Source organism: Mercenaria mercenaria, chromosome 5 (assembly GCF_021730395.1).
Source record: "Mercenaria mercenaria strain notata chromosome 5, MADL_Memer_1, whole genome shotgun sequence".
NCBI classification, from domain to species: Eukaryota; Metazoa; Mollusca; class Bivalvia; order Venerida; family Veneridae; genus Mercenaria; species Mercenaria mercenaria.
Window position 1 is genome coordinate 71,054,701 of NC_069365.1, and position 13,469 is coordinate 71,068,169.

Consider the following 13,469-nt stretch of genomic DNA (forward strand, 5'->3'; position numbering starts at 1 on the left):
TGTGAAGAAGTCATTTGCCTTGAATGCAAAGGCAAAGTTGTTTTATGTTCAACTGTCTGACAGGCCATCTTAAGTATATAAAGCAGTTAAAGAATCTTCAAAATCGGCTTTAAATAGCACTGTTACGTAATTCAACGAACAAAAAAATCAATCAGTTTAAAACAAATGATTAGCCATGAATTTTCTTACATTTCAAAATGCCATATCTGCTTAAATAGTGGCCTGATTTTAAAAATTCTTTTAGCATATGATATGGTTGGACAATTATATAAAATCAACACGAAGGTATTCTTTTGTCCAGTGGTAACCAGGGATTGTGAGTTTGAGTCTAAAAACAGGGATAAGAGCCCCGTGTATGGGTGCTTTACACACGGCATGCTAAAGAACCAGGTAAACTGAAACTGGAGCATCTTCTGTACCCTGCACTATCTTCACACTAAAAACTCATCTTCGAATGTGTATGATATGTGCTGCACCATAAAAAAAACCCAACGTAGTGCATTTGCGATCAGCATGGATCCAGACCATCTGGTTTAAAACCTTAGAGAAACCGTTAAGCGAACAGCATGGATTCTGACCAGACTGCGCGGATCCATGCTGGTCGCATAGCCACTATGTTGGTTTTCTTGTGGAGGTCAGTGCCTTTAAAGCTGATGGCTGTGACGAGTATGCTTGCAGCCTATTTTTTTCTGTAATAATAAGTAACAGGTCCCCTATTCCTTTTTTAAAAGTTGAATAAGAAATAGAAAAGTCTAAAATGAAAAAAAAAACGATGTATCATGATAACCTCTTTTGAAAGTAACAAGAATGACAGCAAGACAGATTACTAATAAATACAGTTAATCTTTAATAGCTCTTTAGAGCTCCATGTTAACACACGAAAATATGAGCCACGCCATGGGAAAACCAACATAGTGGCTATGCGACCAGCATGGATCCAGACCAGCCAGCGCATCCGCGCAGTCTGGTCAGGATCCATGCTGTTCGCTAACACTTTCTTTGATTGCCATAGGCTTTGAAAGCAAACAGCATGGATCCTGACCAGCCTGCGCAGATAGCCACTATGTTGGTTTTCTCATGGCACGGCTCAATTATGTTACACTGTAGTGAAAACTAAACCCGTTAAGGTAGTTCTGCACGTTTGGATTGAAATTTTTTCTACAATGTAGAATTTGATTAAACTCTGATTTATCAAAACTTCAGAATATACCTAGAAAATTCAGCAAATAAAAAGGATAGGGTCGTGTGCTTCATTTTTTTGCTAGACTGATTTGAAAATTTCGGACTTCACGCAAGTTTTCATAATGGGAGTCTATGGGAAAATAGCAACTTTCATAACATTTTCGCGAATAGAAAATTTTCCACAATGTAGATTTTAATGAAACTTCTCACAGTCCTAAATAAACATATGGCGTATAATACAGTGAAATAAAATGTATAGGTCCTTGTGCTTATTTCTGAGATATTTGGCCATGATTAAAGTGAACCGCCTATTTGAAGCTGATTTTCAAGACATTATTTTGAATTATTTAACGGTGTCACAGATGTTTAATATCATATTTTAACTTTAGAAAGAGAGAGACTGTTACAATGTAATAAATTTATTCACAGGTTGCCTTTAATTCATAAACTGATTTTCATTTCCGTACGCCGAATCCAGGCTTTATTCTACGTTTTCCGGATAAATGACGTTACGCCATAACTTCCGGTGTATCAAACGTGCAGAATACCTTAAATGTGCAAATTAATTTCATCAATACATGAATAGTCCTCAGTATTTCATTAGAACGTACCCAGTACATTCATTTGAACTGTTTTAATTAGTGGTGCCTCACAACAAATAATTCAGTAATTGTAAAAATGTTTTGCGATTGAGGAAAGGCTTATTTTTCGAAAACGCAATTTCAACACAAATGTCAAGGACAAAGCAAAAACAGCTATGCTGCAGCTGTTTAAAAGATTTCTTCTTCTGAAATGTGAAAAGGATGCCAGAACAAACAATCAGCACATGTGGTAATAAATCTCCTCAGACTTGTTCATGATAATGCCTACGAAGAATGCGTTTTATGTTCTAAAGTTTTTTTTAAATTTTGGATACAAAACAGAAATGAAATTACGCAATACCATCTCTACAATTTGCAAGTTTACTTTTATTTCAGAGTTTTGAAGATCTACCAGTAGTACTGTTGATACTGGGATTTGACCTATGTCACATTTTTGTCCAGTCTGAATGAAATTTGATCAGATTATTTCCTCAGCAAAATCTCTTGTCAAAAAAGTTTGAAACTGGGTCACATAGGGTAAAATCATAGAAAAACTTTCTTAACACTCCAGATGTCACATTTTGTATTTGATCTTAAACTTTGTCGTAATATTTGTCTGCATGAAATTAAGGTCATTTTCAAAACATGATTATCTGAGGTCTAAAACTAGGTTACCAAATAAAACGTAGAAGACAATTGAAAATATTCTAGAGACCACAATTCTACTTGATCTTCATAATGCTTTGTCAGAATGTTTGTCTTCACGAAATCTGGGCAGGTTCGAAAATGAGTTACTGGGTCAAATCATACAAAAAATATTACTAACATCCAGAGATCACATTTCCTATTTGATCATCATAAATTCTGTCAGATTGTCGCCTCTTTAAACATGGGTCAGTTTCGAAACTGGGTTATCTGAAGTTAGGTCAAGTTCGAAACTGGGTCATCTAAGGGTTAACAACTAGATAGCATAGGAAATCCTTGTTAACACCCGAAGAAGCCACATTTTCTGCTTGATCTTCATACAAACTTGTCACATTGTTTGATTTTACGAAATGTAGGTCGAGTTCGAAGGTCAAAAAGATCATCAGGTCGAATAGTAGAAAAACACTTGTTAATATTCTAGAGGCCGCATTTTCTACCGAATTTTCATGAAACTTTGTTAGAACGTTTGTCTCTATGAAATTTAACATTTTCTGTCTGATCTTTATGAAAGTCTTTTTTTCAGAATATTTGTCTGTATGGCATCTAGGTAAAGTGTGAAACTTGGTTATCTTAAATAAATTTCTAGGTCACTATGTAAAGTCATAGAAAATTCTTGTTAAGACACAAGAGGGGACATATTCTACAGGATCTTCATGAGTCTTGGTTAGAATGCTTGCCTGTAGTAAATCTAGAGTGAGCCGCGCCATTAGAAAACCAACATAGTGGCTTTGCGACCAGCATGGATCCAGACCAGCCTGCGCATCCGCGCAGTCTGGTCAGGAACCATGCTATTCGCTTTCAAAGCCTATTGCAATTAGAGAAACTGTTAGCGAACAACATGGATCCTGACCAGACTGCGCGGATCCATGCTGGTCGCAAAGCCACTATGTTGGTTTTCTCATGGCACGGCTCAGAGTAATTTTTAACTAAGACAGCTTAATTCTTAAACTAGGACAGTTACGGTTAGATGCATTGTCGTGCTGAAATACCATGTTGCTGACAAATCCATGGAAACAGGATAGGAACATGTTTGTTTAAAACCCCTTTATACTCGTCCGAGATAGCAACATTTTTCCAAAGCCCTATATCATCCAGGAGTATGTCGGTCATTGTTAATTTGTGCAGTGTTGAGCTAATGCCCCTTTCATTTTTCCGAAACGTTGTTCTAACAATTTTAGAAACAGCACGGCTAAAATTTCCGACAGAAACTCCCAGCTTGACTGACATCTGTCTGAGATCTGTCTTTATGTCGGTGGATTGATTTTATTGTGATCAAACAAGAGGTGGACTTACTGATCGCAGCCGTTGCCGCCGTAGGTCGCTTTCGAAATGTTTAGTTTTCAACCAATACTAATTTTATTTCGTTGTTAACTAAATTTTCTAAAAGAATTCGTATTAGCCCAAAGAAATGTTGTTTCGAGGTCATTTATAGCTTTTTGGATACTCTAAAAGAAAGGTTAGTTATTAAAAGCCCGATGCTATTAAAGTATTATCTGTTTTCGGGAGGAGAATTTTGATTGTTTTGGAAGCAAAGTACAGGTATCGTTAATATATTGTAATGGATATCTGGCAATGCACAAATTTCAAAACTGTGGGGAATGCCTGTCAGAGATTCAAATCTTATTGTGTTAAATATCATTTGAATACCTCTCGTATATTTAATGTTTGTCTGTTTCTTAGGTAATATTCCTTGTTATGATTCCTGCAAACGAGGGGATCGAAGACAGGCAGGAAAATGCTCAAAGAAAAAAAATAGACAGTTGAATTCTCATTGGGAACGGGCATGTGGTCTATACATTATGAATGCAGAAAGCTTCCTTGCCTCATACTGTTTCAGAAACCGCGTACTCGGGATTAATGGAAAAACCTTTAAATTAAGACTCATTGGGATCAAGAAATATGTTAATCTCCTTAACATCTTTTCTTCGGTTTAAAGTCATGAACTGGTACGTGTTTCCTTCACTTCTGCTTGCAATTTACTGCTTGCAACATCATAAGTTAAAATTTTTCACATTTCAACATGGAAGCGATACTTTTACGTTTTCTTTTTGCCTGTTTAATCTTATCACTGGCTGTTTCTGAACCAGTTTGTTCTAAATTTGCTTACGAAGAACAGCTGTTGGAGAAAATGGTTAGAGTGGAATTTAATGTAGGACAGATGGAAAAGGAAATAAAGAGCACCAACAACCTCGTTCTGGAATCGTTACAGCAGCTGAAAGAAACCCGGGAGAAAATGACCGAGGTATTCGAAGCGTTGAAACTTGAAGCCAAGAAAGTGTTACATGAGAATAAAGTGAAGGTATCGAAGGAAATCGATGATCTAAGAGCAGAAAGGGCAAAAGCCTGGAAAGAATATGATGAAAATATGAAACAGTTAGGAGGTTTGTAGTATTTCATTTAATATATTGGAACTCTTTTTTGTTTTAACAGTATACAAGTTTATTGACATAGAAATTAAAAATATTATAAAGCATGGCTGGTGTTCCAATATCGCCTAATACCACAGTCACACATACGGCGCGGATAGCTACGTTTAGCTACGGATAGAAACGTAGTAATTCGTACTGATCCGTACCTGAGCCGTACGGATTGGTACGGACTGATACAGGTTACTACTTTAAGGTACGGCTCAGGTACGGATCGATACGGATTACTGCGTTTCTATCCGTGGCTAGACGTAGCTATCCGCGCCGTATGTGTGACTGGGGTATTAAGGAACATCATCAATGCATGTATAATAACATTCCTAAATTTCTATGTAAGTCTGAAATGAACTTGGACACAGTGTTATTATATTTTCTAGTCTTGAATTAGAGTTCTACTTAAGTCGTTGCTAGGTGGCGTAATTAATGAGTGTTGCTAAGTTTAACTTTCATGAACCTGAGACTCAGTCATATAGGGTCTGCTAGTTTTTTGCCTGGTGGCGGCCTATGCTTCCAATGGATCTTTTTTTTTTCACAGATTGCAACACACTTTGTCGTGTCGGACTACTTTATTTGAACTTTTTTACAATGGGTCCAACATTTCGTCTTTTTTTAGCTAGACAATAATCTGAAATCCTAGCAGTGGTAACGTTAGAGATATATTGATAAAGAATACTTTAAATGTTCAAGGTTTTAAGACCCTAAATCGGAGATTTTTTTATTTTTAGGAGCGGTTTCGATACCAAATGTTGCGTTTAAAGCCAGAATTCCTTCCTCACGTGACCCAGTAGAGAACGAGGTGATTGTGTTCACCAAGAACATTGTAAACATTGGAAACGCCTATGACAACGCTACAGGGATATTTACAGCTCCGATAGATGGAACATATCTTTTCACAAGCCAGCTTTGTCTTATATCAGGAAAATCTATCACATTTGGTATATATATTGAAGACGTGTTATATACTGTGGGTAGATTCTACGAAAAGAACTTTTACCATTGTTTTCATGTGGACACCACGGCTGTCATGAAAGCCAATCGGACGGCGTCAGTAAAAAGCTGGGCAGCCACCACAGGAAACATACTGCATGGAGACGAAAACCATGGATGGAACGTATTTTCTGGGACATTGGTTCATAACTAAATTTACATTATTGAATATAGAGATGAAAATGTGAGTCGTCCCGCTAAAATGTAAAAGGAATTTACTGTCTGGCTGAACATTTTCGAAAATAACTTTTTAAAACTATTTTCAATGTATGTTTTCCCTGCTTAAGACACTTTATGCATAATTCAACCATGTACATATAATTAATACTTGAGTAAGACTGTATAACGATCAGGAGAGAATATATAGAAGCTTGCAGGATAATCCTAATGACATCCAGCCATCATGTTATGCAGCCAGATTAATCTGGGTCATATTCCTATGACAGCTCCAAACATTTTACATACGCTCTAAGTCAATGGAGTGAAAGAGAGTAGTTTTAGTGCGGACTGTTTTAAATAAAACCTTGTGCAGACAGACCACTCACATTGTCTTTTCAAGACAGGTGATGATGAAACCTGCAGCACCTCTCCCGCTCCTAGCACTGGTGTATAGCTCTACTTTATATGAACATTGCATGGACGTTATGATTCCAAAGGATTAGAAAACATAAAAGCACCGAATAAGAGTACAATGAGATTTTAGCGACCGTAAAATGGCTAGAAAACAAGAATGCCTCAGATGCCCATCACATTCCGAAGGATAACGGAAAAGCTAGAAGGAACTGAAAGATTTAAAACGTTATAATATCATCGTTTAGCTAGGAATCCACGTATTCTGCTTTACTTTATTTATTGGGTAGGACGTTTTTGTAACTTCCGGATAAAACATATTTTCACATACAGCCAAAGGAACGTGTCATTACTTATTTATTCCCATAAAACTGTAGACTTTTCTCTGCGTATTTGGTTAACGAAATGAAAACATGAAAACGTTCTCTTTGATCCCGAAAAGAAGCGCTTGATTTCATGTCTGGAGTCATCGCCAATTTTAACGAGCATTGAGATACGCCGTAAATGTAGATGCATTGTCTGATCCGAATTTTTTAAACCGTATGATACAATGAAACTCGTTACACTAGAGGATTGAATGAAGATGAACCCGATGATGACTTCGATGAAGCCTCTCGGTCTAGAGAACAGCCTTTTGATTGCGATACAATACAAGTATCTGACTGAAGTGATACATGTAAGTTCGGTGATGCAATCAAACACACCTTTGAATAAGCATCTTGTTTAAGGAAACATGCTTTTGAAAATATAGATACATTAGAAGATTTAATAGAATTGATTTCAATATAGACTGAATCTATAAACACTTTTGAGTTGTCTCGTTATTGCGAATCATATAAATATATTGTTTTGAGGATTTTGATAAATAATGATATGAGGGTGGAATCAAAGAATTTTGTCTAGATGATATCTATTCGAATACTAAATGTACATAAGAATGACAGCACAAAAAGTAAACATTTTAGAAATGGCTGCGATAGCATCGTATACAACTATATGATGTTAACCCTCATCATGCTGGACACGATTGATTCTGCCATAGCGATCAGTGAAGATCATGATCAGCCTGCACATCCGTGCAGTCTGATCATGATCTGCACTATTCGCCATTCAGTCAGTATCTTTTTGGTATGCACCTCTTTTAACAGTTAATGGTACAGTCCAAAGTGAAAAATTGACAAGTTCATTATAGAAATTTAGCAGGGTAAAGGTTAAAGAAAGCTCTGTCCGTTACCTCGTTGGTCATCATACATGTACATTGAGTTTATGATTTCATGTCAGAGTAATCACCTTGTCTCAAATAATGTGGTTGATGATGTGGAACAACTATTTTAGTTAAATAAAATCCATTTAGTTAAAACCAAGATAAAGTGAAATTGAATAAAAAAATTAATCCTAAATTTAAAGAAAAAGATAGCATAATTCATGAGATTACAATAATAGAATGAAGGTGTAAAAAAGTGCAACCTTAAATTGTAAATTAGAAAAAATTAATTTATTACTTCATTTGATTGAGTACGTATGTTAGAATTTTGTGTAGAAGTAAATTATACAAATATTATCAATGAGGTCCAACAATTTTAAATATTAGTATCTATATTGGTTATGAGTCGAGAGTAGATTAATTAAGTTTGGAAGTCACTTTGAAAAGAAATAGGTAGCCCGGGAAATAAATAAGGAAGGAAAGGCAAGAATAAATGTAAAACAGAAAGGCAAATGTATGATAGAACTGATATGACATTTTGTACTGATAGTCCAGTACCATGAGAATACTATGAGAATACAGGAAATGAACTACATGGGAGTAACACGTGTATAGTAAAATGTATGATGAATACTACCCGGAGAGCAACTGCAAAATAGTAATTTGAGAGGAGAAAGGAAAGAGGAGGATAAAAATGTACAACCTCAGTCTCGATATAGGATTGGTCTTGTGCAAACTCATTTTATCATGGCAGTGCAGCCCCGATTTACGATGTTGTATACCAAACTAAACTATAACAAAAACTGAATCCTGCTGCATATTTCCCGTAAAATTGTAAAGCAGAAAGGAGAAAGATGAAAAAATGTACATCAGATATAATTCTGATAAATGCATTTTATATGTTTTGCTTATTTCTTTTTAATATAAAACAGACTTGGTATGTCAGTTAACTTCATCTTTGACACTGGAGAAAAATTATATACTTTTGAATTCATATCTTCAGTAACTTAGTTTTAAAATGATGGATATTGACCGAAGTATAACAAAATATTCCAAATTTTTCAAACAAACACGCACGCACGCACGCACGCACGCACGCATTATAAATGTTCCTATATATGACTGTCATTTTTATCTACCGGAAGGGCGAGCATATAGTTGCCGCTTTGTCCGTCCTTCCGCCCGTCCGTCCGTTCGTCACACTTTTGACCAGAGTATAACTTGAAAGTATTTATAAAGTATTAATGGCATTTGATTGAAACTTCACATAATCATACAGAGTAAGGATTGTCCGGAGCATTACTTGAAAAGTATTAATGGCATTTCATTGAAACTTCACAAAATGATAGAGGCCATTGACGGAAAGTGCAATGTCAAAGAACCATAACTCTACCTTACCTAGTTTTGAATTATCTCCCTTTATTCAATTTTCGTCTTTTTATCATCTCTTTTTTTTTTTTTTTTTTTTTTTGGTTTCTAGTACATTAATCCCAATATTGCGACAAGCACATGCATCCGGGAGCATCATACGGTTTTACCGATTCCTTGTTAGTTTTATTTTGATTGTTTTCCTATCTGAAGATTTTGTCAAACGTTTTGTCACAGAACTGGCGTGGCCACACAGTATTCTTTGTAATACAGCTAATTATGTTACAAACTTAGGACAAGAAATGAAATCATGATATAATGTTAAATAAAGTTAAATTTAAACTGTATGTCCCTTTCTAACAGAGAAGTAGAATAAAGTTACGGAAAATATAAAACAAACAGTAGTTCTACAAGAACTCTATTTTATTTGTGCATTGCCTTTCCCACATGTGAACGCTCATTGTTAAGGAGCATAACGTTTGAGCATTGTAGCTGAAGACACTTTAAATATTAAAGAAATATTCAGTAAATATGAAACACGTATCTACAAAAATGGAATTCAAACGGTTGCGCTTCTTTTTTTTAGTTTGTTTATTCTTAACACCAACTGTTTCTGAACCGGTTTGTTCTAAATTTGCATATGAAGAACAACTCCTGGAGAAAATGGTTAGAGTGGAATTCAATGTTGGACAGATGGAAAAGGAAATAAAGAATACCAACAGTCTCGTTCTGGAATCGTTAAAGCAATTGAAACAAAATTGGGAGAAAGTAGTCGAGGAATCCGAAGCGCTGAAAACTGAAGTCAGGAAAGTGTTGAATGATAATGAAGTGAAGGCATCGAAGACAATCAAAGATCTAAGAGCAGGAACGGCAAAGACACTTGAAGAATACGACAACAAAATAAAGGAGTTTGGAGGTATTTATTATTAACCATCGATGTATGTTTGCAACTGTTTTATGTTTTCAATAGTTTCTATTTTATTATGACCAAGACTTTCTCTTTTCTTCGATATGATACAACTGTAGAAAATGTTTTTAAACAAAGTATATCAGTATGAACATTACAAGCAATAACACGGGCTGGCTGTAAACACTGGATCCCACTCTTTATGGAGGTGAGTTGAAAAAAGAGTAAAGTGATACATCCGAGGCGGCGCTAATTACAAGAACTACACGAGAAATGTAAACAAAGACAGAAGGTTAGTTTATTTTTTACTTTCTTTAACAAATTTAAGTCCTTATTTCAAAAAAGGGGCATTTTTTTTGCCATTTAGAATTGGTCAAACTTCTTATCTATGCCGGTCAATCTGCAGGGCGAAGGCATGTCTTGACGTGAGAAAATTTGAAAGTTGTGAAATAGGACCGAATTAAACCGAAAGTGGACATATGTCTATGTATTTCGCCCTAATTTACACAAGTCAGAGATTTCAAAGTCATCGTTCGGATGTTATTGAAAGGAATGTTTTATTAGTGTATAATCTACGTGATTTGTTGGCGGATTGCTACCGTCTTTGTGTATTTTTAGCTAGGAGGAGGAGCCGGGGACACAGAGGAGGCGCTTAGAACAAGAGTGGGAGACAAGGCACATTCAGTAACAGGGTGTTCGACGTTTTTAAGTTATTAGCAAACGATCTGCTTTCCTTAAACTGCCTGACCAATCTGAGTGGAATAACATTGCCCCTTTTTGGAATAAGAACATTTTTTGTAAAAGAAAGTAATAATTAAACTCGCTCTCTGTCTTTGTTTACATTTCTCGTGTAGTTCCGGTCATTAGCACCGCCTCGGAAGTATCACTGGCTCTTTTTTTCAAATCATTTCCATAAAGAGTTGGAGCCAGAGTTTACAGCCCGTGGTATTGCATGTAATGTTCATATCTACTTCGTTTAAAACATTTTCTTCAGTTTTACTCAGATCGAAGAAAAGATCAAGTCTTGGTCATAATAAAATAGAAACTATTAAAAACATAAAACAGTTGCAAACATAATACATCAATGGTTTTGTCAGTTAAACAAAGAAGGAAGTCAAGCGTTGTATATTCTCCGATAAATAAGGGTTTACGCGCGGACCGCTGAGAGAACACGATTACGTAGGCCATGATGCAAATAGCCACGAGATGTCCGCTTCATTACTGCTCGGATGAATCAAGCTCAGCATAACTTATATTATCATGTTTTAATGAACATGTGAATAAAAATAAACAAGGCTTTCTTGTGATTTATTGTCAGATTACAATGGATCAGCATTTAGATGCTTGGATATTTAACACTTTCCAGGTTCAATCCCTGAATTCTACACCATGGTATATCGGACGATATACAACGTGAAGGCTAGGTTGAATAGAAACTGAATTACTTTAGCAATACACCTAGAAAGAAAATATTAAAACATAGACTAACTTCATGTATACTGCAATTTTAAGATATTCTTTAGATTCCACATAAAGTATTTACCAGACAGACCGTTGGTGTACCTTGTCTATCAAATATTATCAATCACAGCCGAGGGTCGCAGATGAGAACATGTCCTCATTTTACACGGGGTAAATGTTTGAAATCCATGTACATGTCAAAGAGGGCAGTTGATGTCAAATTGTGAATAATAGTTTGAAAGTAGGTGAAAGAAATACATGCTTTGAATTCGATAAAGTCAATTTTTCATTTTCTATTTAAGAGGCAGCTGTGGTACCAAATATTGCATTTAAAGCCAGAACCCCTTCCTCACTTGACCCAGACGACAATGCAGTGATTGTGTTCACCAAGAACATTGTAAACATTGGAAACGCCTATGACAACACTACAGGGATATTTACAGCTCCTATAGATGGAACATATCTTTTTACAAGTCATCTGTGCCTCAGTTCCGGAAAGTCTATTACATTCGGAATCTATATTGAAGATACTGTATATGCTATGAGCAGATACTACGGAAATGGAGTAAGCGATATGATTTGTTTTAACGTCGAAACAACGGCTGTCTTGAAAGCTAGTCAGACGGCTTCAGTAAGAAGCTGGAGTGCGACCGCAGGAGAAATACTGGTGGAATCGAACACAGACCGATGGAACATGTTTTCTGGAACTTTGATACATATGTAACTGTACTACAGTAATATGTAGATCGTCATGTTTTTGGAAATTGGAATGTTTGCATACTCTCAGTTTATGTTGTATTTTGCTGCTTACGAAACTGTATACCTTTGTTTGTATTAGTGTTAAATTTATTAGTTAGTTCTAATATGAGTTATACTTATTTTTGATAAAACACGATACGACTGACGTAACGTCGGACTACCTGCAAGGAACAAGAATTAGGTCTGCCAAGAAAGAGTTAGACGAGAATGAAGTGAAGGTATCGAAGGAAATCGATGGTCTAAGAGCAGAAAGGACAGAAGCCATGAAATTATATGATGAAAAGATGAAACAGTTAGGAGGTTTGTTGTGTTTCATTTGATATTTGGAACTCTTTTTCGTTTTTGTTCTTAACATAATGCAAGTTTATTGACATAGAAATAAAAATATTATAAAGCATGGCCGGTGTTCCAATATCGCCTTAAGGAACACCATCCATATATGTATAATTACATTCCTAAATTTCCATGTAAGTCTGAAATGAACTCACACTCAGTGTTATTATATTTTCTAGTCTTTTGGGATCATGAAGTACATTCATTTTTACTATAAATACATTTGTAATAGGGTCGTTCCTACGTGGCTTGAGGGGTATTACTAAGTTTACCTTTCATGAACAGACTCAATGAAACCGCGTCTGCTATTATGTTGCCTGGTTACGTTCTATGCTTCCAATGGATCTTTTCACAGATTGCAGAACCACTTTGTCGCGAATCCCGATTAGTGTTGGACTACTTTATTTGAACTTTTAACAGAAAGAAATATAGCCATGTGTCCAACATTTCGTCACAATAATCTGAAATCCTATTAGTGGTAACGTTAGAGATATATTGATAAAGAATAGTTTGAGTTTTCAAGGTTTTAAGACCCTAAATCGGAGTTTTTTATTTTTAGGAGTGGTTTCGATACCAAATATTGCGTTTAAAGCCAGAACCCCTTCCTCACCTGACCCAGGAGAAAACGAGGTGATTATGTTCACCAAGAACATTGTAAACATTGGAAACGCCTATGACAACACTTCATTGATATTTACAGCTCCGATAGATGGCAAATATCTTTTCACTGGTCAGCCTTGTCTTGTATCAGGCAAGCAAAACCAATGTAAGCCATGTCTCAACGATATCATGTGACAAAATCTCAACGATGGCTGGTTATAGTATCGCTCAGCATTACATGGTTGATATAATTTCGTATATGATAATTACCTTGATTACATTTACTTGTGTCTTTGCAATAACATGTATTCAAATTCTAATTGTAAAGTGATTAAAACATTTAGATTTTAAAAAGATTCGTCTGGGTTTTTAGTAAATATAGATAT

At 35.7% G+C, this 13,469-nt stretch overlaps 2 protein-coding genes across 2 annotated transcripts; both read left to right on the forward strand.

The window, feature by feature from the left end:
• Positions 1–4,426: 4,426 nt before the first annotated feature.
• Positions 4,427–6,374, forward strand: LOC128557124 (uncharacterized). Its single transcript, XM_053543876.1, has 2 exons — positions 4,427–4,849; positions 5,620–6,374. Exons 1-2 carry the CDS (start codon positions 4,489–4,491, stop codon positions 6,033–6,035), a joined length of 777 nt encoding a protein of 258 aa, XP_053399851.1. The 5' UTR covers positions 4,427–4,488; the 3' UTR covers positions 6,036–6,374.
• Positions 6,375–9,443: 3,069 nt separating this feature from the next.
• LOC123559113 (uncharacterized) lies at positions 9,444–12,254 on the forward strand. Its single transcript, XM_045350928.2, has 2 exons — positions 9,444–9,939; positions 11,694–12,254. Exons 1-2 carry the CDS (start codon positions 9,555–9,557, stop codon positions 12,113–12,115), a joined length of 807 nt encoding a protein of 268 aa, XP_045206863.2. The 5' UTR covers positions 9,444–9,554; the 3' UTR covers positions 12,116–12,254.
• The last annotated feature ends 1,215 nt before the right edge of the window (positions 12,255–13,469 follow it).